This window comes from Pinus tabuliformis, chromosome 3_1, assembly GCF_031772625.1.
Source record: "Pinus tabuliformis cultivar Carrire ecotype Pingquan chromosome 3_1, CPIR1, whole genome shotgun sequence".
In the NCBI taxonomy this organism is placed as follows: Eukaryota; Viridiplantae; Streptophyta; class Pinopsida; order Pinales; family Pinaceae; genus Pinus; species Pinus tabuliformis.
The window spans coordinates 372,196,970-372,222,756 of record NC_142301.1 but is presented as its reverse complement, the minus strand read 5'-3'; the positions used below and the strand labels follow the sequence as shown (position 1 = coordinate 372,222,756).

Sequence of the window (25,787 nt, the reverse complement as noted above, 5' to 3'; positions counted from 1 at the left end):
AAGGAAAGGCGTGTACATGTTGCAAAACTAAGTTTTGGTCCATGGTATTTTGGTATTGGTCCATGGTATTTGGTTCGAGGTATTGACCCCAGGTATTGGGTCTAAGGTATTGGTCCTATGTGGTTTTGGACCACGGTATTGAGAGAGGCCTAAACCTATATAAGGAGAAGAAGATCATTAGGCCAAAGGGTGCAAGTGTGCAAGGATTGAATATCTGATGAAGTGTGAGATCTAGTATGTTGGTTATGGGTTTGTGATGCTTTGCTTGATCTGAACCAAGGATGCACCTATGCAGTTGACTATGGATGATGGATCTGTATCATAAGGCTTGGAATGTATTATCATTATGTGGTTTGATCATGGATAGACTAGATATGAATTATTGACGCATGTTTTATTGTATAGATGTTATGATCTGGGTATGACTAATGTCTAGAATAGCTGCAAAGTTATGAATAAATATTTGCAGATCTGTACGGGGGTTTGCTTTGATAAAAGCGTGTATACACACTAGTTTGGCTCATCCGAGTAGCGTATACAGTATGAAGTATGATATTTGAAGTTGCAGTTGGGTTTGGTTGTTGTTGTAGAGTTCTGTGTTCTGGTGACTGTGTTTTGATGATAGGGTTTCAGTGATTCACTATTGGATGATTCAGAGATTGATGATGCAGGTGTAGTTGATGGTTGTATTGCAGTAGTGATTGATTTGTGCTTCAGTTTTGTTGATGGGTCCAGTGTGAAAATTGGAGGAAACATGGCCTTCAGAGTATGGTGTTGTGCTTCAGGAGTATCCAGTCTGAAAATTTATGAAACATGGTCCCTGGAGGAAGAAAGAAGGTCATAGCCTTATGTAGGCCGGTGCCTACATACTGGTAAACATATCGGCTAGTACAAGAGCCAGGGGGTTGGAGCTCCCTTCTAGTAGTAGCTAGAAAAATGAGTGAAGGTTGGAGCCTTCAGTAGGCCGACGCCTACATACTAGTAAACAGATCAGCTAGTATAAGGGCTAGGGGGTTGTAGCTCCCTTCCAGTAGTAGCTGGAGAATGACAGAAGGTTGTAGCCTTCTGCAGGTGGGTGCCTTTGTACTGGTATGAGTCTGCACCAGTACAAGATTGTAAACAGGCTTTTCTATCTTAAAGAAAATAGCAGCAGGTGGTTTTTGTCCTGCATTGGGTTTCCACCTTATATCATGGTGTTCATGTGTGTTTCTTATGTGTGATGATTTGTTCTATTTTTATTGCACCTGGTTACTGTTTACATGGTTAATGAATTTCTAATGCACTGATTAAAGATCAACATATGATGAATTAACTGAATCATAAGTTCGTTGGATATACGCTAGTTGCATTAAACATAGTTGCTTGTACACACGCGTTCCCTTAACTGAAGTGGCATATATGAATCTGATTATGGAAATGAAAAAATTAGTTATTTGCTAATACTGATTCACCCTCCCCACCTCTCTGTATTATTTCCAACACTTGGTATCAGAGCAGGTCCTTTGGCAGAAGCTTGATCGCTTGAAGGAGATCCATAGAACAATGGGAAAGAAAGCGCATCAGAATAAGAAACAACTCAAAGGAATAGTGACAGCCTGCCGTTAGGTGGAAGAAAGTATTCAAATTTTGAATCACCTCAGATTGAAGATGAACAAGTAAATGAAGCATCATATAAGATCATAGATCAACAAGATTTATTTAACAAAAGGGAGAGTGCCCTCAAAGAAGAAGTTACCAGATTAAAAGCTCAACTGGAGTGTGCCTTCAGAGTACGTCAAATGCTACAGGAGAAAAATGAAGAACAAGAAAATGAGATTCTCAAACTAAGGCAACAATTGGAAGAAGGAAGAAAGTCTGAAGAAATCTTGAAGAAGAAATATCTAGAAAAGGAAGAACAGCATCACGTTGAGGTAAATATCTTGAAAGATAATTTAGAAGAAAAAGATAAACTATTACAACTTCAAGACAGTACTAAGATTTTGGATGATATTCTTAGTAGTCAAAGGTCGCCTGCTATCAAAACTGGTCTTGGTTTTTATGAATCTGTTGAAGGTGAATCTGTCTCACAAGGTGAGGCAAGGAACTCTAATGAAAAATCTAAAATGCTCAACAAGGAGATGAGAGGCGAACCCCATAAAAAACCAAAGAAAGAATGTCTTCAAAGAAGATCCTTTAATCCTAACTGTGGAAGTGATAGACGGTTATGTCCTCCGATGAATAATGTTGCATGTTTTATATGTCATAATTTTGGGCATGTTGCAGCCAGATGCAGAAGTAGAATGGTTTAAAACCATCACACAGAGAGATCATCACATTCCAGGTACTTTAAGGGATATTGTTTTTCTTGCAATATGTTTGGTCACAAAGCCATTGACTACCATAGAAGGAATATGAAACATATGAGATGTTATGCATGTAACAAGCTTCAACATATCGCAAAGGAATGTAGGAGAAGATTTTGGGCACCATACCAAAAGGAGAAAACATCATCACAGTTGAAGATATGGAAGAAAAAGGAAGTACAGTTAGAAAGATGTGGCATAGCAGAGTATACAGACATGACAGACTTAGATGGAGCTGAAAGTATGGAACCTCAATGTTCTAAATCTCATATGCAAGTTTCATGAAGACAAGTTGCGTCTATACGCGAGTTCGAAGCTGCACAGTCACGTATATGTTGGTTTGATGAAAAGTAGTGGGAAAAACTCAGGAAAAAGTGTCTGATATGGTTCAGTCAATTATTTCCTCTGTTTGATGATGGTTACAATTTGCTGATGATGTGTGGAAATGTGTTAGTACTCATAAGATGTTGTTTAGAAGTGCTTTTCATCCTAACTTGATGATGATGATGCCTTGATACTTCTTCCTGATATATGCATGATCAAATCTGACAGTGAACAGATGGCATAGGTTTAGGGGGAGCATATGCTTCGAATAATGCATTGTTGGCATTATGGTTAGAAGTCTTTGGTGATAATGCTTATGTGGCTAAATGATACGTCTTGCTACTTATTGTTGGTTGGTCAAGAGAATGGTATTGCAGGTTACGGGTTGCTAATGTTGATGAGAGATGCTTATGGTGCAGATCATATGGTGTATGATAGTTACTGATGACAATCATGGTCTTGTTTAGGTCATTGGTCTTTGTTAAAAATGTCATGTATTTCTTTTAAAGACCCATGAGTCATATGATGTAATTTGTAACCCCACTTTGCATGGGAAGGATGATGTAATAATGTCTATTTCAGTCATGTATAAACATTTGGTATATCCCCACTTGGTTGGGTGGATGAGTCAAAATGGTGTATCCCCACTTGGTTGGGAGATTGATGTATGTATGAGTCATTGGTGATAGGAAGGTCATACTCACTTAGTTGAGTTGTAGAGTCATGTTACTCTTTTAAAAAATATCTTTGCAGACTCTGCATGTGCTCAAGGGGAGCATAGACGGATTGGTACATCTTGGCATGTACAAAGGGGGAGTTTGATCAGAGAATTCAAAATGTGCTCAGAGGAAGCATGGACGAATTGGTACATCTCAGCATGTACAAAGGGAGAGCTCAATCAGAGATTTTAGCATGTACTCAGGGGGAGTATGGACAACAGAATGTATATCAAGGGAGAGAATATCTTGGTCCGCCCTTTGCCCTTGATGTCAAAGGGGGAGAGTGACTTGGTGTGGTTGTTGCCATCAAGTCCAAAGGGGGAGATTGTTGGCATTATGATACAAGTATGACACAAGTGTTATCCTTGATGGAAACTCTCTTAGATGAAAGAGCACAGTATAGCAGGTAAACATCAAGAATGAAGAAATAAATGTATACGTAGGTTCACTATATACCAAGTCGCGTATACACGCAGGCTCACTATATACAAAGTCATGTATACGAAAAGGTATACACAAGTTCACTATATACCAAGTCACATATACACGCAGGTTCACTATTTACAAAGGCACATATATTGTACACATGCACTTTCATAGAAGGAAAGGCGCATACAGGTTAGAAAGTTAAGTTTTGGCCCGTGGTATTTGCTCCATGGTATTTGGTGCAAGGTATTGGGTCCAAGGTATTGGTCCTACGTGGTTTTGGACCATGGTATTGAGAGAGGCCTAAACCTATATAAGGAGAAGAAGATAATTAGGCCAAAGGGTGCAAGTGTGCAAGGATTGAATATCTGATGAAGTGTGAGATCTACTATGCTGGTTATGGGTTTGTGATGCTTTGCTTGATCTGAACCAAGGATGCACCTATGCAGTTGATGATGGATGATGGATTGGTATCATAAGGCTTGGAATGTATTATCATTATGTGGTTTGATCATGGATAGACTAGATCTGAATTATTGACACATGTTTTATTGTATAAATGTTATGATCTGGGTATGACTGATGTCTAGAATAGCTACAAAGTTATGAATAAATATTTGCAGATCTGTACGCGGGTTCGCTTTGGTAAAAGTGCATATACACGCTGGTTTGGCTCATCCGAGTAGCGTATACAGTATGAAGTATGATATTTGAAGTTGCAGTTGGGTCTGGTTGTTGTTGCAGAGTTCTGTGTTCTGCTTTGTGTTCTGGTGACTGTGTTTTGATGACAGGGTTTTAGTGATTCAGTATTGGGTGATTCAGAGATTGATGATGCAGGTGTAGTTGATGGTTGTATTGCAATAGTGATTGATTTGTGCTTCAATGTTGTTGATGGGTCCAGTATGAAAATTGGATGAAATGTGGCCTTCAGAGTATGGTGTTGTGCTTCAGGAGTATCCAGTATGAAAATTTATGAAACATGGTCCCTGGAGGAGGAAAGAGGGTCGTAGCCTTCTGTAGGTCGGTGCCTACATACTGGTAAATATATCGGCTAGTACAAGAGCCAGGTGGTTGGAGCTCCCTTCCAGCAGTAGCTGGAGAAACGAGTGAAGGTTGGAGCCTTCAGTAGGCCGGCACCTACGTACTACTAAACGGATCGGCTAGTACAAGAGCTAGGGGGTTGTATCTCCCTTCCAGTAGTAGCTGGAGAATGAGAGAAGGTTGTAGCCTTCTGTAAGTGGGTGCCTACGTACTGGTATGAGTATGCACCAGTACAAGATTGTAAAAATGTTTTTTTTATCTTAAAGAAAACAGCAGCAGGTGGTTTTTGTCTCGCATTGGGTTTCCACCTTATATCATGGTGTTTATGTGTGTTTCTTACGTGTGATGATCTATTCTGTTTTTACTGCACCTGGTTACTGTTTACATGGTTAATGAAGTTCTAATGCACTGATTAAAGATCAACATATGATGAGTTAACTGAATCATAAGTTTGTTGGATATACGCTAGTTGCATTAAACACAGTTGCGTGTACACGCAGGTTCCCTTAACTGAAGTAGTGTATATGAATCTAATTATGGAAATGAAAAGGTTAGTTATTTGCTAATACTGATTCACCACCCCCCTCTTAGTATTATTTCCAACAGAACATGTGACGAGAGGCCACTATGATATGATTCGACCTCCTAGGTCACGTTAAGGAAGTGAAAATGACGTAAAACACACCATACAAACATTAATCATCAGCTAGATGACCCTCAGGAACCAATCCGATCAGGTTGAATCGATAAGGAACTGATAGGGGCCCCCACTTTACATATCCAATAATTTAGACAACTTGCCTTGGGTTCCCACTAAGCTTTTGGACAATTTAAGACTCAGTCGATCCCATCCTATAAGAATTAGTGTGACCAACAACCCAAAGTTACTCTTAGAGGCTTGTCTGCCAGCGACCAGAGACCAAAATTGTTAGTGCTATGCTAGATACTCTGGGATTTGAGCCATTTTTTCAGGCCCAGAGCCCAAGTGACTGCCCATAAATGAACCATCTGTTCATATCAGTAAAATAACATGGAAATGATAGTACTAAAGAAAATACCTGTTCAATACCTTGACTAGACCCATACTAGCCATGACAGGCATTTCGTCAAACATATTGCAAATGTGACATCTACAAGTGTAATTAACAGTTTTGAGCATAGGGGTCTCATAGTTAGCTAAGAATCGCCAAGAACTATTGATGCCTCGACACATAAAATGTCATTCCATCCATTATTTCATAGATACATTGATCATAAACATGATGAGAGCCAAACATGGTTGTTGTCATAAAACACATACATAACCAGCATAATAGCAGCAAAAATACTTATGCAAGTACAAACATATATACCACATACAATCCATCAAAATACTCATTGAAATACAAGAATAAATAAACTTTCATTAATGATGAAAAATCCAAACCCGAGAAGGGACTTCCATGTTCCACCCAACCGTAGAATGGTTGAGCCAAATATCTCTTCATCTATTCACCCCCATAACATATTGATGCAGGAGCATCTAGACTTGGGCCAGCAATGTGACGGGGTGGTCACATGTTGTGGCTAAATGCAAGACTTGAGGAAGACTTGGTTGTAAATTTGTGTTAATTTCAATAAGGGTAGGTAATTAAAAACGGTCTAGTTTAGCTTAATGTTGAGTTATAACTGAATAACTAATTCTTTCTTGTGTGGAAAGAAATAGTTAGGTGTCACTGAGGTACAATTTAGGGAAAAAAGAATAGAACGGACAGGGGAGGAGATAGGGGTTTTTTTTTCCTGTAAACCTATGAACAGTTGAAAGGGCCATGGATTTTGAGTATCTGGCCATGAACAAGAAGCTAATTGTAATTGTTGTTTTTTTTGTCTCTGTAGAATTTGACTTTTGAGCCATATGCACATTATTGAATTCGATTTTGTATGAATTGTTTGGTTTTAATAACCTTTGTGTTGTGATTCTGCACATGGAGTTAGTTCTGGAATGTATGCAGGAGTAACCTCTGAGTGAATCGGTTCTTGACTGTATATGTTTCATCTGTAAACTGTAAGTGTTTTTTTTTTCCTGCGTAGAATCGCTGATGGGTGTGAGTATAGTCAGTGGTTATACATTCGAAATCGGTGGTGTGTCGGAGGATAGCACTGGTTAAAAAAAAACCTGTGACCGATTTTGTTATAAGCTGAACAGAGTCGTTTTGGCAAAAGAAATCGATGTGTATGTGAAAGCCATCGCTTGTTTGCTGTGTTGAAGGATATGGGTTTTGGTTCTTTGCTGGAATAAATGAGTGTGTATAGCCATCGACCGATTGTTGGACTGATTGTTATGGAGATTGACCATCAGTTGCCTCCATTCAAATGATTGTAGATGCAGTTGCCCAAGCGCTGGAATAAACCAATGCGTAGAGTATAGGTCTGAAACAAAGGATAGTGAGGTTTTAAAACCCAGTTTGGTTGTCAAATCGAAGGCGTTGAACAGTGAAAGTCTTAGCTACTGAGTGATTCTGTGGTGAGTTTGCAGAACTCTGTTTCGGTGTAGAGCCAGAGCGCGTCCAACGGTGATGACGAGAAGCCAAAGGTCTGTGTGTGGATATGATCAAGCAGAACGGTAAGTTTAAAGAATTCCGGAAGGAGATGTAATGCTTTGGAAGGTTTGAACCGTAAGTAGGTTAATTGACATTTGGATTGTCAAGGTAGCGGCATTCGTTGATATTAGTATACATGAAATCGATGTGTGTGGTATGACTTTGCCGGGTTGAGTTTTTGAAGCATGGGCATAGTTTTTTATTGAATTTTGATTTTAAGTTCCAGCCATATGTGTTTAGTTGAATGATAATACAAAGGAGCTTCCGCATATGATGTTTTGTAAGATTGCTCGGACTTTGAAAGAATTACTCGGGCGATTATTCGAGAAGGGTTTTGTATATGCCTGAAAACGGAGAGATTCTGGGTTTTGCAGGGTAGACCTGCATCAAGTGGTATCAGAGCAGGAATAGCTCTGTGTGGAGATTTAAGTTTTCAGTTAAATTAATTGCATGTGTTAAGATCAGATTTTGGAACTGATGAAGATTGCAGCGTAGATATGCAAGTGCAGTTGAGGAAGTGAAGCAAGATCAACAGGATCTTGAAGGTGAGTTGTCAGATGATATTTAACTCTGGTTTGAAAGTTGTTTGCAGAGTTCAGGTTGCAAGCAGATTGAAGAAAGTCTCAGCGGGAGGAAGCAGATCACAGCTGAAGCGCAGTGATGAAGGAGTCCAGCAAGGGATTCTAGGTGAATGTGGCAGAACCTAAAGATTCAATGGAGGTTGAATGAAAAGGACAAGTGTGTTCTTGAAAGTTGCAGATGAGTGAAGCCTGAAGGAGCAGTGGAGAAATGCTCAAAAGGTTCCAGTAGAGGACCAGGTGATTACCAAAAGACCAGATCCGGTGGGAAGGATTGGTGAGGTAAGTGGCAGCAGGAGAGTTTGCTGTTGTAGAGGCTTGGTGCAACTCAGGGGTGAGAAACTCATGACAAGAAAGATGACTACTGAAAGTCATAAAGGAGAGAGAAGAGGTTCAGAAAGAGGCCACAGCAGAAAGAGGGAGAAGGAAGATGCCAAGGCAAATGGCATATTGAAGCAGTTGACTAATGAAGAGTATGAGAAAGAGAAAGCTGAGATAGCAGTGCAACTTGGGTTATTGATGGAGTTGTTACAGGAGAATATGAAAGACCAGAGACATGGTTGGACCATGAGGAAAAGAGTGAAGTGGCAGGGGCTACAACAAAAAAAAGATCAACAGATAAACATGCAGTTAAGAGAAGAGCTGAGGAAGCTCGAGCAGATGATGAGTATACAATTGAGACATGAAAAACTCAGAGCAGCTGAGTTGAAGGTGGAGGTTTCCATTGGAGAAACAGAAGAGGAGATCATTGATGATTTCTTGAACTATTGGGTAAATCCGGAACGACTGGATAATGTAAAACCTTGTATTTTTGTAGCTGACAATTGTGATGTGACTACAGGATTTACTGAGGAGGATGCGCAATCTTGTGAAGCTGTCACAAGTATGGGGAAGAATCTTTTAGGAGATAAATACTCCGAAGAAGGAAGCAGTGATGCGTTTGTACTTGAAGCTGTTGCAGTAGAGAGAGGAGCTCAAGAAGGAAGGATGAAGACAAAGATAATGGCAGATGCCGCAGGCAAATTTGTTCAGAGGAAAATGCTTGAAGAAGTAGGGGAAGCAGATGAAACAGATGAAGTTATCTGCAAGCCAGGGGAAGGAATATCTCTGGATGATGATGAGGAAGTGGTGAGATCGTATGGGGGTCTCAAAAGTTCAGAAGAGAACTTGCGTCAGCGTACTGAAATGTTGACACGAAGACTAGATTCAGAGAAACAGGTGACAGAAGATAAAACTGGTGGGAAAGACGCAAATAAGATAATTGATGCTCCACAACAGCTTGATGACTGTTTGTTGCATATGCCCTTGGCTACGATGTTGCCGCTCGAAGGAAGTTCAGAGCAGGTGCAACTTTCCAAGAGCAGCCTGAGGGGGACAAAAGAGGAGAGAGAATTGAGGATCCGGAGTCTGTTTAATTTCTTTGATGCAATGAACAGTGGGCACCCTGACAATTCGCAAATTGAGCGGGGTCTACAGGCATTGCGGATACCAGCCGAATATAAGTATGCCAAGGATCTGCTTCAAGTTAGCGATTCTAATCAGGATGGCCGTGTCGAGTACCAGGAGTTTCGGCGGTATATGGATGACAAGGAACTCGAGCTTTACCGCATTTTTCAGGCGATAGATGTGGAACACAATGGCTGCATTTTACCTGAAGAGCTATGGGAAGCACTCGTTAGAGCAGGCATTGAAATGAGTGATGAAGAACTTGCGCGTTTCGTGGAGCACATAGATAAGGATAATAATGGAATCATAACATTTGAAGAGTGGTGGGATTTTCTCCTTTTATATCCACATGAGGCAACCATAGAAAACATATACAGGTATTGGGAAAGGGTTTGCCCCATAGATATTGGGGAGCAAGCAGTTATTCCTGAAGGTATTGACAGGCACACACATGCATCCAATTATCTTATTGCTGGAGGGGTTGCTGGTGCTTTGTCTCGAACCGCCACAGCTCCTCTTGATCGTTTGAAGGTGATATTGCAGGTGCAGACATCAGGAGCTCATGTTATTCCAGCTATTAGTAATATTTTTAGAGAAGGTGGTCTTAAAGGATTTTTCAGAGGGAATGGAATTAATGTTCTGAAAGTAGCTCCTGAATCTGCAATCAAGTTTTTTACTTATGAAATGATGAAAGATTTTGTTGTTCACATAACTGGAGAAGAAAAGGAAGAAGCGCTGACAATGACAAGAAGTCAGCAACAGGATCAAGGAGGGAATAAAACATTGGAATTTATAAAGAAGGTGATGGAAGACTTCAAGGATCTGGAAAACATACGCAGAAGGTGTGCATTTCAAATGGTATTACAAGCAAAGGATTTACTGGAGGCGATTTCTCCGAATGGAAAGCAATTCACTGTTTGTGATGACATCCATGGTCAGTTTTATGACCTTCTTAACATCTTTGAGGAGGTTATAGAAACTGCAGATATTCTCATTAAAGAGGCAGAAGACACTGCTGCCAACGAAATGGAAAAGTGGCAACTAGAGAAAGAAGCTTTGGAGCTGAAGAAATTGGAAACTGATATTGAATTGAAGATAATTGAAGATGTAGATGCAAAACTCAGAGAATCAATTAATGATTCTGTTAGGGAGGACATGGAAGAGGAAAAAATCCTTTTTAATACTCGAGAAACATTGATGCAAGAGCTGCAACATCTACTCGCCTTGGTTACAGCTGAGGAAGAAGCGATATCAGAAAGTGATATGCGAATTCAAAATGTTGGAAAAAGGATTTCTGATAGAGTGTCCAAGTTTGAAGAAAATCTTATAGGAACAAAAGAAAAGTCTGAAGAACTACAGTGTGTACTAGACCAACTGCAGACTAATTCTGAAATTCTTTCCATAAAGAAAATGGAAGTCAATCAGTTGATTACCTCCGTGGACCAAAAGAGGGTAAACCTCGTTCGGTTGGCTGACAATGCTGGGGATGAGGCAAGGATACTTCAGGAGATGGTGGATTTGAGGAAATTGATAGTTTCATCCTTTTTGCAAACCAGAGAAAATAAGGTGAAATTGGCCGAGAAGGAGGAACAAATTTCACAAGAAGTCCAAGGGTTGAGACAGCAGGTTGCAGCTGCAAGGTCATCTCTTCAGGAGCTTTCATCTGCCAAAGCTAACCTCAATCAAGAGATCACTTCCATGAAACAAAAACTGTTGTTCATTGATAAAAGGGGTCCAGAACTAGGAGCCGAAAAGAAAGTGGCAGCTACAGCAAGAAATTTCATGGAAGCTGGCCGGGTTGCTGTTGAGGCAAAGGCATTGAGCTTGGAGAATGAAGATGTCAGCCATAAAATGGAGAGGGCTTTGTCAGATTTGCAGAAGCTGGAGGAAGAAATAAAAGGCCAAGTTACTGCGTTGCAGGAGGCTGAAAATCTCATTATTTCAAAGGAAAGAGATGCAGCAATGGCAAGATGTGAGAGACTTAGATTAGTTGCTGCCTCTGCCAGGGAAGAATGGTCTGCAACACTTGAGATTGAAGATATCGAGGAAGCAGGAAATTTGCTTGCAGAGGTAGAAGCTACAGATTCTAAAGCTGACAAGCTTCAAGAGGTTTGCAACTTTGATGGTGACCAGAGAAGGAAGATGAAGCAGGGAGCAACTGACATGCCGCCTAAATGGAGGAGCAGAGCATATGGACAACTCTAGGACAAAGTCTGGGATCCAGGAGGAATTTTTCTTCATTCCTTCTTGAAAGCACATGATCAGGAGATCATGAATGTTTTCAAGCGTGAGAGTCTGATGCAGGAGCATCTAGACTTGGGCCAACAATGTGACGGGGTGGTCACATGTTGTGGCTAAATGCAAGACTTGAGGAAGACTTGGTTGTAAATTTGTGTTAATTTCATTAAGGGTAGGTAATTAAAAGCGGTCTAGTTTAGCTTAATGTTGAGTTATAACTGAATAACTAATTCTTTCTTGTGTGGAAAGAAGTAGTTAGGTGGACTGAGGTAGAATTTAGGGAAAAAAGAATAGAACGGACAGGGGAGGAGACAGGGGTTTTTTTTTCCTGTAACCCTATGAACAGTTGAAAGGGCCATGGATTTTGAGTATCTGGCCATGAACAAGAAGCTAATTGTAATTGTTGTTTTTTTGTCTCTGTAGAATTTGACTTTTCAGCCATATGCACATTATTGAATTCGATTTTGTATGAATTGTTTGGTTTTAATAACCTTTGTGTTGTGATTCTGCACATGGAGTTAGTTCTGGAATGTATGCAGGAGTAACCTCTGAGTGAATCAGTTCTTGACCGTATATGTTTCATCTGTAAACTGTAAGTGTTTTTTTTTTCCTGCGTAGAATCGCTGATGGGTGTGAGTATAGTCAGTGGTTATACATTCGAAATCGGTGGTGTGTCGGAGAATAGCACTGGTTAAAAAAAACCTGTGACCGATTTTGTTATAAGCTGAACAGAGTCGTTTTGGCAAAAGAAATCGATGTGTATGTGAAAGCCATCGCTTGTTTGCTGTGTTGAAGGATATGGGGTTTGGTTCTTTGCTGGAATAAACGAGTGTGTATAGCCATCGACCGATTGTTGGACTGATCGTTATGGAGATTGACCATCAGTTGCCTCCATTCAAATGATTGTAGATGCAGTTGCCCAAGCGCTGGAATAAACCAATGCGTAGAGTACAGGTCTGAAACAAAGGATAGTGAGGTTTTAAAACCCAGTTTGGTTGTCAAATCGAAGGCGTTGAACAGTGAAAGTCTTAGCTACTGAGCGATTCTGTGGTGAGTTTGCAGAACTCTGTTTCGGTGCAGAGCCAGAGCGCGTCCAACGGTGATGACGAGAAGCCAAAGGTCTGTGTGTGGATATGATCAAGCAGAATGGTAAGTTTAAAGAATTCCGAAAGGAGATGTAATGCTTTGGAAGGTTTGAACCGTAAGTAGGTTAATTGACATTTGGATTGTCAAGGTAGCGGCATTCGTTGATATTAGTATACATGAAATCGATGTGTGTGGTATGACTTTGCCGGGTTGAGTTTTTGAAGCATGGGCATAGTTTTTTATTGAATTTTGATTTTAAGTTCTAGCCATATGTGTTTAGTTGAATGATAATACAAAGGAGCTTCCGCATATGATGTTTTGTAAGATTTCTCGAACATTGAAAGAATTACTTGGGCGATTATTCGAGAAGGGTTTTGTATATGCCTGAAAACGGAGAGATTCTGGGGTTTGCAGGGTAGACCTGCATCACATATTCGAAGCATGAATGTGGTATCTCATATAACACATCAATCAAAAACCATCTAGGGCTTCAAGAGGCCATCCACCTCAACCCATCAAACCGTGATTCCACCTCATGGTCAGAGATCACAAAACCATCATCGAAAAATCTCCATCCAAGCCATCCAGGGCAGAGAATTTGTCCAACCAAAGCTCTAGGACTAGTAACTCAACCCACAACTTTTACTAGGCTCTAGATTGTTTTTCTATCCAAGGCTATAAGAATAATAACTCAACCCACCAAGGCCTCCAAATTTTTTTGCCAACCAAGGCTCCAAGACTATTAACTCAACCGAAGTTGTTCGAGGGCTCTAAAGAGTTTGTCCAATTAAGGCTCCAAGAACTAGTAACTCAACCCAAGCTAATGAAACATGACAACCAACCAAAAACACAACAACGAAAATAACCCACAATCACCATGGCTATCCAGGAAATGGAAAGGCTAGGAAATCCATTGTCGATCCCAACCATCCTCCATGCTAACGATAGATCACAACTAAAAATCCACATGCATATTCCATTCATGCCAAAACTATCGAAGGAAACATACTGATCCAAAAATGGATCCTAGATAAACCTCTAAGTCTAAAAGATTTCATATAAGAGGTAAAAGGTGCCAAATGGCACAAATCCTTTGTAAATCAGAGGAAAATTAAAGCTGCATGTTGCTCTCAGAAATAGTCTCATTGCGGAGATCCATTCATTTTGAATCCAGCGCAACTTAAATGGGCAAAAATGGACTTTAGATGGAGAAGTTATCACAAAAAGAAGTTCCCCTTTGTTCTTTGGGAAAGAGGCAAAAATCCATTAAAAAGGGATCCTAAAAACCCTCTAAGTCTTCAAAATCCTCATAAATATTCAAAACTAGTGCAAAAGGAGAAGTTCTAGACTTGAAGGATAACACTATCGGAACCCAAAAACATGAAGAAAACCATGAAATCAAGCTTATCAGAGGCTTGAACAGTGTTTGCGCAGGAGCCATCAGATCTAGCCGATCAATGGTCCAAATCCGATCGGCAATCGCAATCAGCGGTGGCACTCAGCAGATATTGGAGGCATAACATGCGACGGGACCGTGCCGATGCAATACCGCGATCGCCGATATTGGCGGATCGCAATCGGCAAACACAATGGAGTGGGGCCTTATATATATATATATATATATATATATATATATATATATATATATATATATATATATATATATATATATATATATATATATATATATATATATATATATATATATATATATATATATATATATATATATATATATATATGCGATGCGATTGCCAATTGCCGATGATCGAATTGGCGATGGCCAGACCCGACAGCAATATGAACCGGGTTTAATATATTTTGAAATCCCCCGAAAGGCATGTTTCTAGTGTATTTTCGCATATTTCGTTATTAAATGAAATACAAAGGGGAAGCACGATGCGCTGAAAGTCGGACCCGAAAGGGTTCCGAAATGAAAATACATGATATTTGGAATCTGCCATGAGCCATTTTATGGTGTTTTCACAGTTAAAATATTTTTAAAATACAAAGGAACAGGCCAATTATGACTTGCAATAGTGACTAAGGGTGGATCTGATAGTGTTATGAAGCAGGGTTATGAAAATTTGAGGTCCAGGTGAATAGTGTTCTCTGCGGATTTTCCCGTGTTTTACATCGTTCTCTGTGTAAACATAGAACGACTGTTTTTAAAGGATTTCAAGCGTTGATTACCCCTTTCAGTTACATCATAGGTTGCATCCATCCCTAAGGGCGTTTAGTAATGATTGCCAACACTTAGGGAAGGCATTTGAGCGGACCATCGCTGGAAGATAGAGAGCCCAAGAGGGAAGATGAACCAACAACGTCGATTTGGCTTAAAAAGCCACAGAACGGCAGAGATAGGGTTGTTGATGGTTGTAGTTGACTGTGGGTTGATGGAGTTGTTGTTGTTGGTTGTTGTTGCTGAAATCAAAGACAAAGCAGTAGGTTGAGGTGAAGGAGGCAGTGCAGAAGAAAAAACGTAGCCAAGGGAGTCACTTGGAAGCCAAGTGAAAAGCCAAGAGGGTTGTAACTTGATAGAGTGCAGAAAGAAGCGAAAGCAAAGAGCCAAAGAGCTAGAGCCAGAGCCAAAGAGCCAGAGTTAGAGCCAAGAGCCAGAACCAAGAGTTAAAGAGTTAGAGTCAGAGCCAAGAGCCAAAACCAAGAGCCAAGAGCCAGAGCCATGAGCCAGAACCAAAAGCCAAGAGCCAGAGCCAAGAGACAAAGAGCCAGAGTCAGAGCCAAGAACTAGAGCCAAGAGCTAGAACCAAGAGCCAAAGAGCCAGAGTCAGAGCCAAGAGCCAAAACCAAGAGCCAAGAGCCAAAGCCAAGAGCCAGAGAGCCAAGAGCCAGAGCTTCAAGAGCCAAGGGATAAAATGGTGTCTGGACCCACTATTTCTGTGTATGACAGCAGGAGTTGAGCCAAGAGCTTGTAAAAAAAGGACTTATACCATAATCCCAAAGAGCCTAGTTGAATGAACTAGAGCTCAGGAAGATGTAGCCCAAGAGTTGTGGGTGAACTCCTAATTAAATTGTTGTTTCTGTGTGATTGTTTATTGCTACTTTATTTTCTGTTACATGTATTCATACATCAGTTTCAACACATCAACTTACAGCAAGATTTTAAAGCATATAATCAGTTTAAAAGAAATACAAGCATACACCTATATTTTCAAGCATTTCTTAATTCCGCAATGGTTAATCAATAAGACTTGGGAAAATTTAAAGCTTTGGAAGTGGGAGACGTTCTTGTAAGTTGGACAAGAAGCCTAAGTGCCCCATTTTCAGATCAAGTGGTATCATAGCCTGAGATTTGATTGACCTCGCCTTCAAAGAAGGTTATATCAGCATGCTTTATTGACAAAGCAAAGACTGCTTGTCTAAAAGGTGCTTGAACAGCAAGAGGCTGATTGTATGCTTGTTTTTTATGCTGACTATTTTCTGAGTTTGCAGAGGTAAAGGGGAAGCTATTGCTAGCTCAGTCCAGGAAGGACGAATAGGAAGAAGGGTTGAAGGCATTCTTCTATCCCAAAGGACCTCAAAGACAGTCCTTAAAGAACAAGAGGATTGTTGCAAAAGGTTGCTGAATAAGCTCTTTATTTATCTTGTTGAAGTTTTTTTTGTTCATTGACATAATGACAACATCTACAAGTGGGTCCTCAAATTTTTCCTTCTTCACAAGATTCTTTGATGAAGACATGAAGCAAGAATTGTTGTGGGCTCTAGTATTGCAGCAATAATCCTGCAACTCCTGGGACTCCCGTCTTTACTTTTATCAACCCGGTAGTTCGTAACAAACTTGGAAGCGACGGTGCTGTATGCACAAGTACTAGCTCTTGCCGCAGCTGTCACTTGGTCAGTTGGCACAAGTCCGCTAGGAGCTTAAGCCAACTTCTATGAGCTCTTAGAAGAAGCTTTTTAATTGATGGATGAAAGCTAACTCGAAGGGAGCTAATCTATTTGCGAAAAGAGATTGAAAAACTGAAGGAAAACGCAAACCCTAGCAAACCCTAATTTTACCAGCTAGTCCTACTGATGCAAAGGAGAGAATGCAAACTACTGAAAGAGATGCCATTACTTCTATGAAGGTAAAATACATGTGTCTAGACTACCTCTATCTGAAGAAAACATCTTTTTGTATTTTTGATTAAGTCGTCAGTTTCATCATGCATATGCTTTCACTGTTCTTTGACTGTGCAGGGGTGGATCAAGGAGGAGAAATGCTTGGAAGAGGTCGGGAAGGTTCAAAGAGGGTCTAAGGAGTCCCTAACACCATTCCAGAGAGTTTCACAAAGTTTGGCTATCAAGAAACCTCATTTGTGAGCTTCTACAGGAAGTCTGCAGGGGTTCTACAGGATGTTCAGGGATTTCTACAGGATGTTCAGAAATTTCTACAGGATGTTTAAAAAATTGGGTTTTGAAGGATGGGTGAGTGAGGGAAGATGCATGAATGGATATGGAGGTAGGATAGGGGTATGGAGTGGCCCAGGGACTGGTGGATGGAGTGGTGAGAAGGTATAGATGGCTAAATTGGCTCAAAGAAGACTGAAACAATGATTACAAAAAGGTAGGGTTACGTGGGCAAGAGGACAGATGTGAGACGAGGAACCTAGCTAGGAGATGGAGCAGATGGCTCTGATGAAGCTTAGGTGGATGGAAGAGTGGTAGAGATGCTCTGCACCGTATACATTCAACTGAATCAACAAAGTCTTGCAACTAATCAAAGTCCTAACTAATCTAATCTAACTAACAATAAAGTGAATGAACATTAGCTTTATTTGAAAGAGAACCATGTATATCAACTGTGCAATGAAACATTTCAGAGATTTGAACTCATAACCAACTTTTGCAAATGAAAACAGTACACTAAGGATTGCATGGTAAAGCAAACTAGTGTTTTTGTTTGGGACAGCACGGTTACTTCAATTCCAGCCCTTGATCCAATAAGGAAGAGGTGAAACTGAAAGTGTTTGTTGACCCTTTTTTGCAGCCTTTTTCCTGTTATTATCCTACCAATCTATTCTAAACATCAGAAGCATTCTATTCATAAACAGTGACCTAGTTAATCCACACAGCTTAATCTTCCTAACAGAAATACGTTTGCAAATGCACAAAAGGAAAACAACGATGCTTAAAGGAAAGATAACAGTACATAAAGGAGGCCCTAGGCTCTCAGGTTGGGCCCAATCCTGAGAGCTATGGCTCCTATAGAAAACTCAGAGTTGATATGAAATAGGATTGCTTATCATTATCAAAAAATAGTCATCAGTCAAGAGTTATGCCAAAATGGCTACAAGAAAACGAGCTAAAGCTGACAGCATTGTAGTGCAAAAATATGCAATGGTTTCCAAAAAAATCCTCTACGAAGGTTGAGGCCTTATCATTTATACACCATGAGGGCCCTAGCAGGCCTCCTAAATCTCGGGGACTTGGCTGTCCAACTGTCAGTAGACAGTCCCTTTTCCAAAATCTGCTTGGTTGCCTTCAAGATCTGGTTTTTGTGGCCTGTGAGCTCAGAGTTTGGGGGTGAAGATCTCGAGGAAGGGCTATTTAATGTCATAGACAACCCCCCTACGAATCCTCACCTCAAGCTTGGTTGTCTTCTAGCTCATGATTGCTTAGTTTTGCTGCAACATGTGTCAAAAAAACCTGAAATGAGCACGTGTTAGCCACCTAGGAAGAGTGACCACCCTCATTCGTACAAATGACATAAACATACTAAAAAATAATGCATAAGCTATGAAAAATGGAGGATTGAATAAGGACTAAACAAGGATAATTAGGCAAAATGAGCCCAATAGGTTACCCAATTTGGGTGCTCATCATCACCCCCTGCTAAAAGGGTTGCTCATCCTCGAGCAACTAGTCCAGCTCCTCGTCCTTAATTGCTTTGATCACCTCCCTCACATCCCAGGCCTCTGAAGTAGTGTCCTCTTCACTGTTATGGAATCCAGCCTTCCTTTCCACCTCTTCCCGCTGCTTATGCTCTTCTTCTTTTGTGCCTCCTTCTAACAATCCAAAAAGCAAAGGGGGACTTAACTTGAGGCCTATCCAGCTGGCCTGGAGGTTCTGCATAGACTTTTTGTAGAGAGGCACTCGTGCCAAGGTCTCCATCATTCTAGTTGGAGTGTGGTATTCCCTCATTTTGAGTCTATGGGACAATGTGTTCCACCTACGGGTGCAATCATGAACACAATTGTCCCCCAATAGTCGCTCCATATCCTCAAATTGTGCTATGGCCTAAGCCTGCTGATCCATGTACTCTAATAGAGCCTAAGAGTTGGTTGCTAGGTGCTGGTTGGTGGATATCAATTTTGTGGGGTCCCCTGGCTCTGCTCTAATCAACAGTGGTTCTCGTAATTCTCGGTCCATGACATTTCTAACCTCCGTCGCTCTCTTTTCTTCGTGGTTTATCCATGAGGTCATTGCCATCAGCTGCATGTCCCCTACTGCTGTGTTGGGATCCCATGAGGTTATATTTGGAAGGGCCAAATTATGAAGGTAGAACTCTGATAGCTTGGCCTTGTCTTCCGATGAACTGCTGTTACATAAATCCATGAACTGCTGGGGGTTTTGGATTTGGGAGATACCCCTCTGTGCCAACGTGTTGATTTGGAATTGCAGCCATTGATCCCTGAGGTATAGGCCATAGGATTTGGCCGGCTGCCTACATTGCAGAGCTTCCATTGCCCAACTGGCCATGCAGGCCAGTTGTGCCTCCTTTTCTTGCATCTGCTGTTTTAGAGATTGTATCTCTAGGCCTGCTTGCAATTCCCTTTCCTGTAGTTGTTGGTTTAGTGCCTCAAGTTCCACTTGCATTCCTTCTGTTCCCTGAGGCTCTTCTGTGGTGTCCTTGGCTGCTGTGTCCTCTTCTTTCCTCTGTCCTTGTAGCTGTAGCTGCTGTCTAAGCAACTCATTCTCTTCCTGTAGCCTGACCCGCTGGATGCTCTCCACATGTCGCACCATAGCCAATTCTCTTCTGGCCTCTTTGAGCTACTCCTCCAGAGGACCTATATCTGCTACTCCCTTGGACTTAGCGATCTTCATCCAAGTGTGGGTCCGCACTCTTTCTTCCTCTAGTGCTAGGAAAAGTGGCACTGTGAATTTTTGAGGAATGATTTTCCCGGCCTCTAAGAAATTATAATAAGAGCCCAGGCTGGGCTGGGGGCCTGGTTCCATAATGGTATTGGCCTTCTCCTCCTCCCGTGATGACTTGGCTGCTCTTCCCTCCATCTGTTCAGTCTCTTCCAACCTAGCCAAAGTTTCCTATAGAGCAGCCTCGACATCCTGTAGAGAGGTTTTTATGTCCAACCTTTCCATTCTCTCCCTCCAGGTGGATGTCTTCAGGCTTCCCCGCTCATAAGTGATGGACGCCTTGGAGGGGGACCTCTCCTTTGGTGTGGTAGGGGTATCTATAATTGTGATTGGCTCTTTTGATGGAGGCTGGGGTCTGCGAGTCTTAATCCTCACACTCCTCCTTGCCTTAAAATACAGGGGAGTCTCCCTCTTTCACTTTTCCTTCTACTTAGGAGAGATGCTTAGGGTGGTCAGCACAACTGCTACCTCCCTAGCTAGAATCTCGGCCGATTTCTCCTTCTGCTACCCTTTCTTCAGACTTCCTGTAGAAATGCCTATAGTGGCTGGTTTCTGGCTTCTTGTAGAAGCCGTTTTTGGACTTCTTGTAGAACCAGTTGGCACTGTTTTAGCTTGCTTTCCTGAGGGTGCTTTTTCCTTTAGCTTGGCTGAGGCTGCCTTAGGGGTGCCTTCACTGGCTTGGACTTTCTCGGTCCTTTCTGCCCTGCTCTGCAGTCTTTTCTCCCTGGGTGTTTGTGTCATTTTACCACCCACTGTTTTGGCCTCAGCAGCTTGGCCTTTTTCTCGTGGCTCTTTCTATTCTTTCTTTGGTGGTTTTCCCAGGGTTTCTTGACCTTTAGCTTTCTTTTCTGCCTCGGTGTGCTCCTTCTCCTCGCTGCTGGAGGAAGTGAGCTCCTCGGCCAAAATTCGGATGTCATCATCCTTAGACATATTTCGAAAAATTTCCCAGGAGAGAGGGACAGTGTAAGTATGGAGTGCATCTTCCACGAGGAGCTTGATAAGCCCATGATGGGCCAGCTGGTCTGGTGTCCCCTCCCTCAACTTTGTGGCACACTTGATCAAGGATTGCAGGAGAAAGTAGGGGATGCTCAATTTTTGTTCTGAGGGCAGATCCATTTGGTGCCTGAGTTCTGTTAGCAAACGGAAATGATAACCATATATGATGCTGAATCGCCCCTCACAGGTAATATACTTCATAATTTGGAGGCTGAATTTGCTCCAAAATGGTTGTAGGCTGGTTCTTCGGACCCCATTCTTGTCCTCTGAAAATTGTTCCTCTGGAAAGAAGAACTCCTTTTTAGCCTTTTGACCCAATTTTCTCTCCTCCTTATCCCAGGGTACCCCCTCCGGTAGATTAGTGACTCTGCTAATGATCTGTGGGGTGAGTCTTCGGGTCAATCCTCTAAAGTTGACAGTGGCTAGTGTCTTCAATTTCAGCTTCAGGGACCTTAGGAATTCTTCTGTAATTTCATCATCGTGACCTTGAAGTTTGTCACAAAATGTCATCCAGTGTGCTCAGGAAAATAAGTCTACCACCTCAGGGGTTTCTCGGAGTTTCTTGGAGTCCGAGGGTTCCTTTCGGATAAACCCTCCTGGCATGGTGAAAAAGACTTTGTTTTTGCTTTTCCTTCTCAGAGCGTTAAAAATGGTATCTGCAGGCCTCTTCGTATCAATTCCTCTGTTTTGAAACCTGACTGCTCGTGTACAGAAGGACGACTCGGAATTTTTCTAAATAGAGTGCAGGGCCATGTTTCCAACATACACACAATCATATAAAATTCACATTTTTTCCACCAGTTAGCCTTGATAGTGTCTCACTTCTCTACAGGAGGAATTTAACTCAGGACTTCATGGAGAAAATCTTGGATGCAAACCACGAAGACAATTTCATGCAACGATAAGTAAACTGCTTTTGGATTCACAGACAGACTTGCTTTTAAATTTTTCTCTACCCCAGCACGTCGAATTCACCACCTTTTGAACTATTTTGCATGGGAAAGGTATGTTTGGGCCTACCTCTCTGAGAATTTCCACCCTCAATGTGAACAGTCCAAGCTTCTTCGTAATGTCGGGCTTCCTGTAGTGCACCCTCCTGTAGAAAGCTTTCCCTGCTTCTGGAGGACGTTACGGTGGTTTTGGACGAGTCTGAGCTACGGAAGGACGTTGGAACAAACCGAGAAGCTTGGGCTAACAACTTGCAGAGGAGGAGGATGCTTACTTGGCTGCAAAAACAGTTGCAAGTGCAAATGACAGCAGTTTACCGTGAGTTATTCGACTGGCCAATTTGAAATGCTATGGAATTCATGGCGCGGGGGTGAGCTATCCAGGCTGATCCATTGGCCGACGTCACAGCCATCATTCCTCGGCGTGTCTCTGACCGCCGAATCCTTCCCTCTGCATTCACCGCCGCCATTTCTGTCATACTATCGATTCTCCCTGACTAGACACTTCGCACGTGTCAATTGCCCGTCTTTTTGGCATAACCAAGCCCATTTGGATCCTACGAGGCCATCTAACTGGCTGTGGGTGGCCAGTTGAATGGCCACCAACCTTGTTCAATCCGCCCATTCTCACAGTCATGCAAATTTTAGAGTATAGTTCATGTAATTCGACGAATAAGGTTAGGCACTTACCTGTGTGGCCGTGGATGTTTTTTCAGGCTTCAAGACGAGGAATGCTGGATTTGCTTGCTGTTGCTTCGTGCATGGGTGCTGGAGCTCCTCTTCCATTGGTTGACGCTGGTTCCAAGACCCTGAGACTCGACTCTCTGGTAGTGAATGCTGCATGCACCGACTTCGTTTGATGTGAGTTGCTGGTGTCTCCATGGTATGTGCTCCAGCCAGATCAGTTGCTACAAGATTCCTGTAGGACATCCTGTAGCCGTTTCTCCTCCTGGGGTACATGTTGAAACAAACAAAGTTGTGTTCACGGATGAAGGGTGCTGAGGGTGCCTTGACAGGTAAAGTGTGTGGGCCTCTGCATGCTTTATTTTTCACTTGAAAAAACAAATTTTTATCTGAGAAAACAGGGTTCTGGTATGACTGTGCAGGTATATTCAACCAGATGGTGGCAATGGTGGTGAAAGGGGATGAAACAAGTGGAGGATGGAAGAAAAGAGTGGTTGCATGCCTCCTCAACAAACTTCAAGCTTCAAATCCCTCTCCATAATCGATTCTGGCCTGCCCAAAGGCTCTACAGGATGTTTCCTGCAGAAATACAGAACTTCCTGTAGAAAGTCCTGTAGCTTCCTGTAGAAGGTTGAACCACGACTAGATTGTGTCCGAACCCTGAAAAAAATGAGTGTTCATGGAGGGAGTGGATGTGAGGATGCCTGGTAACTTGGTAGGGACCCTTGTCCTTGTGTTGGGAGGCCTCCTTTCTGCATTGTGTTCCTGCAACCTGCAACAATTTCCAGGGATTAAACTTGTTTTTTCTCTCTGTTTCTTCCTTCTTTTTCTTTCTCTTTTTCTTTTTCTCTTTTTTTTTTTTTTTTTTTTTTTTTTAAAGAGACAGCAGGGGCGCCTCAATGAGGTTTTCACCCCTACTATCTGCCTTGGGTGCCTCAGAGAGGTTTTCGCCCAAGGGTCTTTTTATTCAAATTCTTTTTCAGAGAGACAACAGGGGCGCCTCAATGAGGTTTTCACCCCTACCATCTGCCTTGGGCGCCTCGGAGAGGTTTTCACCCAAGGATCTTTTTTTATTGTATTTTTCTTCTTCTTTTTTTTTTTTTTATGATGATGCTCAGGGTGTGGCCAAAACAGAGGCAGAACCCTTCTCTATTACCAGCACTGATTTTTCCACAGTTTCGATGAACTCTTGCCTCGAAAGAGGTTTCCTGTAGATCTTTAGTCGATGCCCATTGACGAGCATGGGGATGGCTTCTTCATCAATGGTCCAGATAAGGACGGAACCATTGTCGTTACATTTCTCCACTGTATATGGTCCTAACCATCTTGTCCTCAGCTTCCCTTTGAAATCCTTGTATCTTGAGTCATACAGCAGCGCCCAATCTCCCGGCTGGAATTGCTTCTCATTAAGGTGTCGGTCATGCCATATCTTCCTCTGGAGTTGAACTACTTCTGAGTGGAGGAGGGCCTGCATTCTTTGTTCGTCTAACCCATTCAACTGCAATAACCTTTCTTGTTGAGCATGGCTGAGATCTAGGTCCAGCTGAGCTACCACCCTCAATGTATTGTACTCAAACTCTATGGACAACAAAGCTTTCTTCCCGTAGACCAGCTCATAAGGTGTGAAACCGGTTGTGGTCTTCCAAGTGGTGTTGTAGGCCTAGGTGGCCTCAACCAGGTGATCTGCCCAATCCTTTTTGCTGCTTCTCACAACCTTGGTCAAAATCCCTTCCAATGCTCGATTAGTGACTTCCACCTACCCATTTTCTTGAGGATGATAGGGGGTGGAAGTCTTGTGCTTGATCTTGTGATGAGCGAGCAAATCTTCAATCAGGTTGGAGGTGAACTGGCTTCCTTGATCTGTGACTAACTCTCTTTGGTAGCGAAACTTGTAGAAGATATTTTCCCTCAGAAACTCAGCCACCTTTTCTTCCGTTGCTGCTTTGATTGCATTTGTTTCTGCCCACTTGATTAGATAGTCGGTGCACACAATGATGTAAGACCGTTGCTTTGAAGGAGGGTTGATAGGACCCACAAAATCCATGCCCCACTTCTCAAATGGCTCAAAGGTCACTTGAGGTTGGAGAGGCATTTCATCTCTTGGAGTCGGTTTCCCCATCCTCTGACATCGGTCACACTGACTGACATATCTTCTGACATCCTGATGGAGAGTAGGCCAATAGTAACCTGCCTATAGAATTTTGAAGGCAGTCCTTTTTGCTACAAAGTGGCCTCCATAAGGTCCATCGTGACAGGTTAGGAGGATGTCAATGACTTCCTCCTCCCTAACACAACGTCTCAAGATCTGATCTGGACCAAGCTTAAACAAGTTGCCCCTGATCCATGTGAACGGGGCACTCTTCCTTACAATTCTTCTCTTCTCTTCTAAGGATAGATGCAGAGGGAACTGTGGTGAGACCAAGTAATTTTCTATATCAGCAAACCATGGAGAGAGTACTGAGATAGCAAATAGATGTTCATCTGGCATCTGGTCATCCACTATTCCTTCTTCACCTGCAGGCAAATCCAATCTAGACAAGAAGTCAGCAACAACATTTTCTTTACCTGGTTTGTCAATGGTAGTCAAATCAAACTGCTGCAACAAAAGTAACCATCTAATAATATGAGCATTCACATCAGGCTTATTCATTAAATATCTAATCGCAGCATGATCAGTGTGCACAAATGTTTGATAACCGGTGATGTAGTGTCTGAACTTGTTTAGGGAATGGACTACGACCAAGAACTCTTTCTCGGTTACAATATAGTTCATTTCTGCCTTGGATAAGTTTTTGCTGACAAAGTATATGGCATATGGAAGTGTTTCCTTAACTTGTCCTAAGGATGCCCCTATGGCTTTGTTCGAGGCATCAATGTGGATGTGGAACGGTAGGGTCCAGTTTGGACCTCTCAAGATCGGGGCGGACGCCAGCTTTTCTTTCAACTCATCCAGTGCCCCTTGATAGTTGTCAATCCATTTAAACTCAACATCTTTCCCTAAGAGTACAAACAAAGGCAAGGCTAGCTTGTTGAAGTCTTTAATGAATCTTCTATAATATCCCGCTAAGCCTAAGAAACTCCGAACATCTCTTACCTTCTGAGGAGGTGGAACCTTTTTGATGATATCAATTTTATTAGGATCCACCTGTAATCCTTGGTGAGAAATGGTATGACCTAACACAGTCCCTTCAGTCATCAGGAATTCACATTTTTCAGGGCTGAGGGATAGGTTCATCTCAATGCACTTGCTTAAAACTTTTCCCAGATTGGTCAATGCTTCTCGGAA

The 25,787-nt window shown here is 41.9% G+C and overlaps 1 protein-coding gene across 1 annotated transcript; it reads left to right on the top strand.

Moving 5' to 3' along the window:
- The first annotated feature begins 10,139 nt into the window (after positions 1 to 10,139).
- LOC149187258 (uncharacterized) lies at positions 10,140 to 11,660 on the top strand. Its single transcript, XM_089409597.1, has one exon. It carries the CDS (start codon positions 10,140 to 10,142, stop codon positions 11,658 to 11,660), a length of 1,521 nt encoding a protein of 506 aa, XP_089265723.1.
- The last annotated feature ends 14,127 nt before the right edge of the window (positions 11,661 to 25,787 follow it).

Coding starts and splice junctions, on each gene's coding strand:
- LOC149187258 (XM_089409597.1), top strand. CDS start 10,140: ATGATGAAAGATTTTGTTGTTCACATAACTGGAGAAGAAAAGGAAGAA.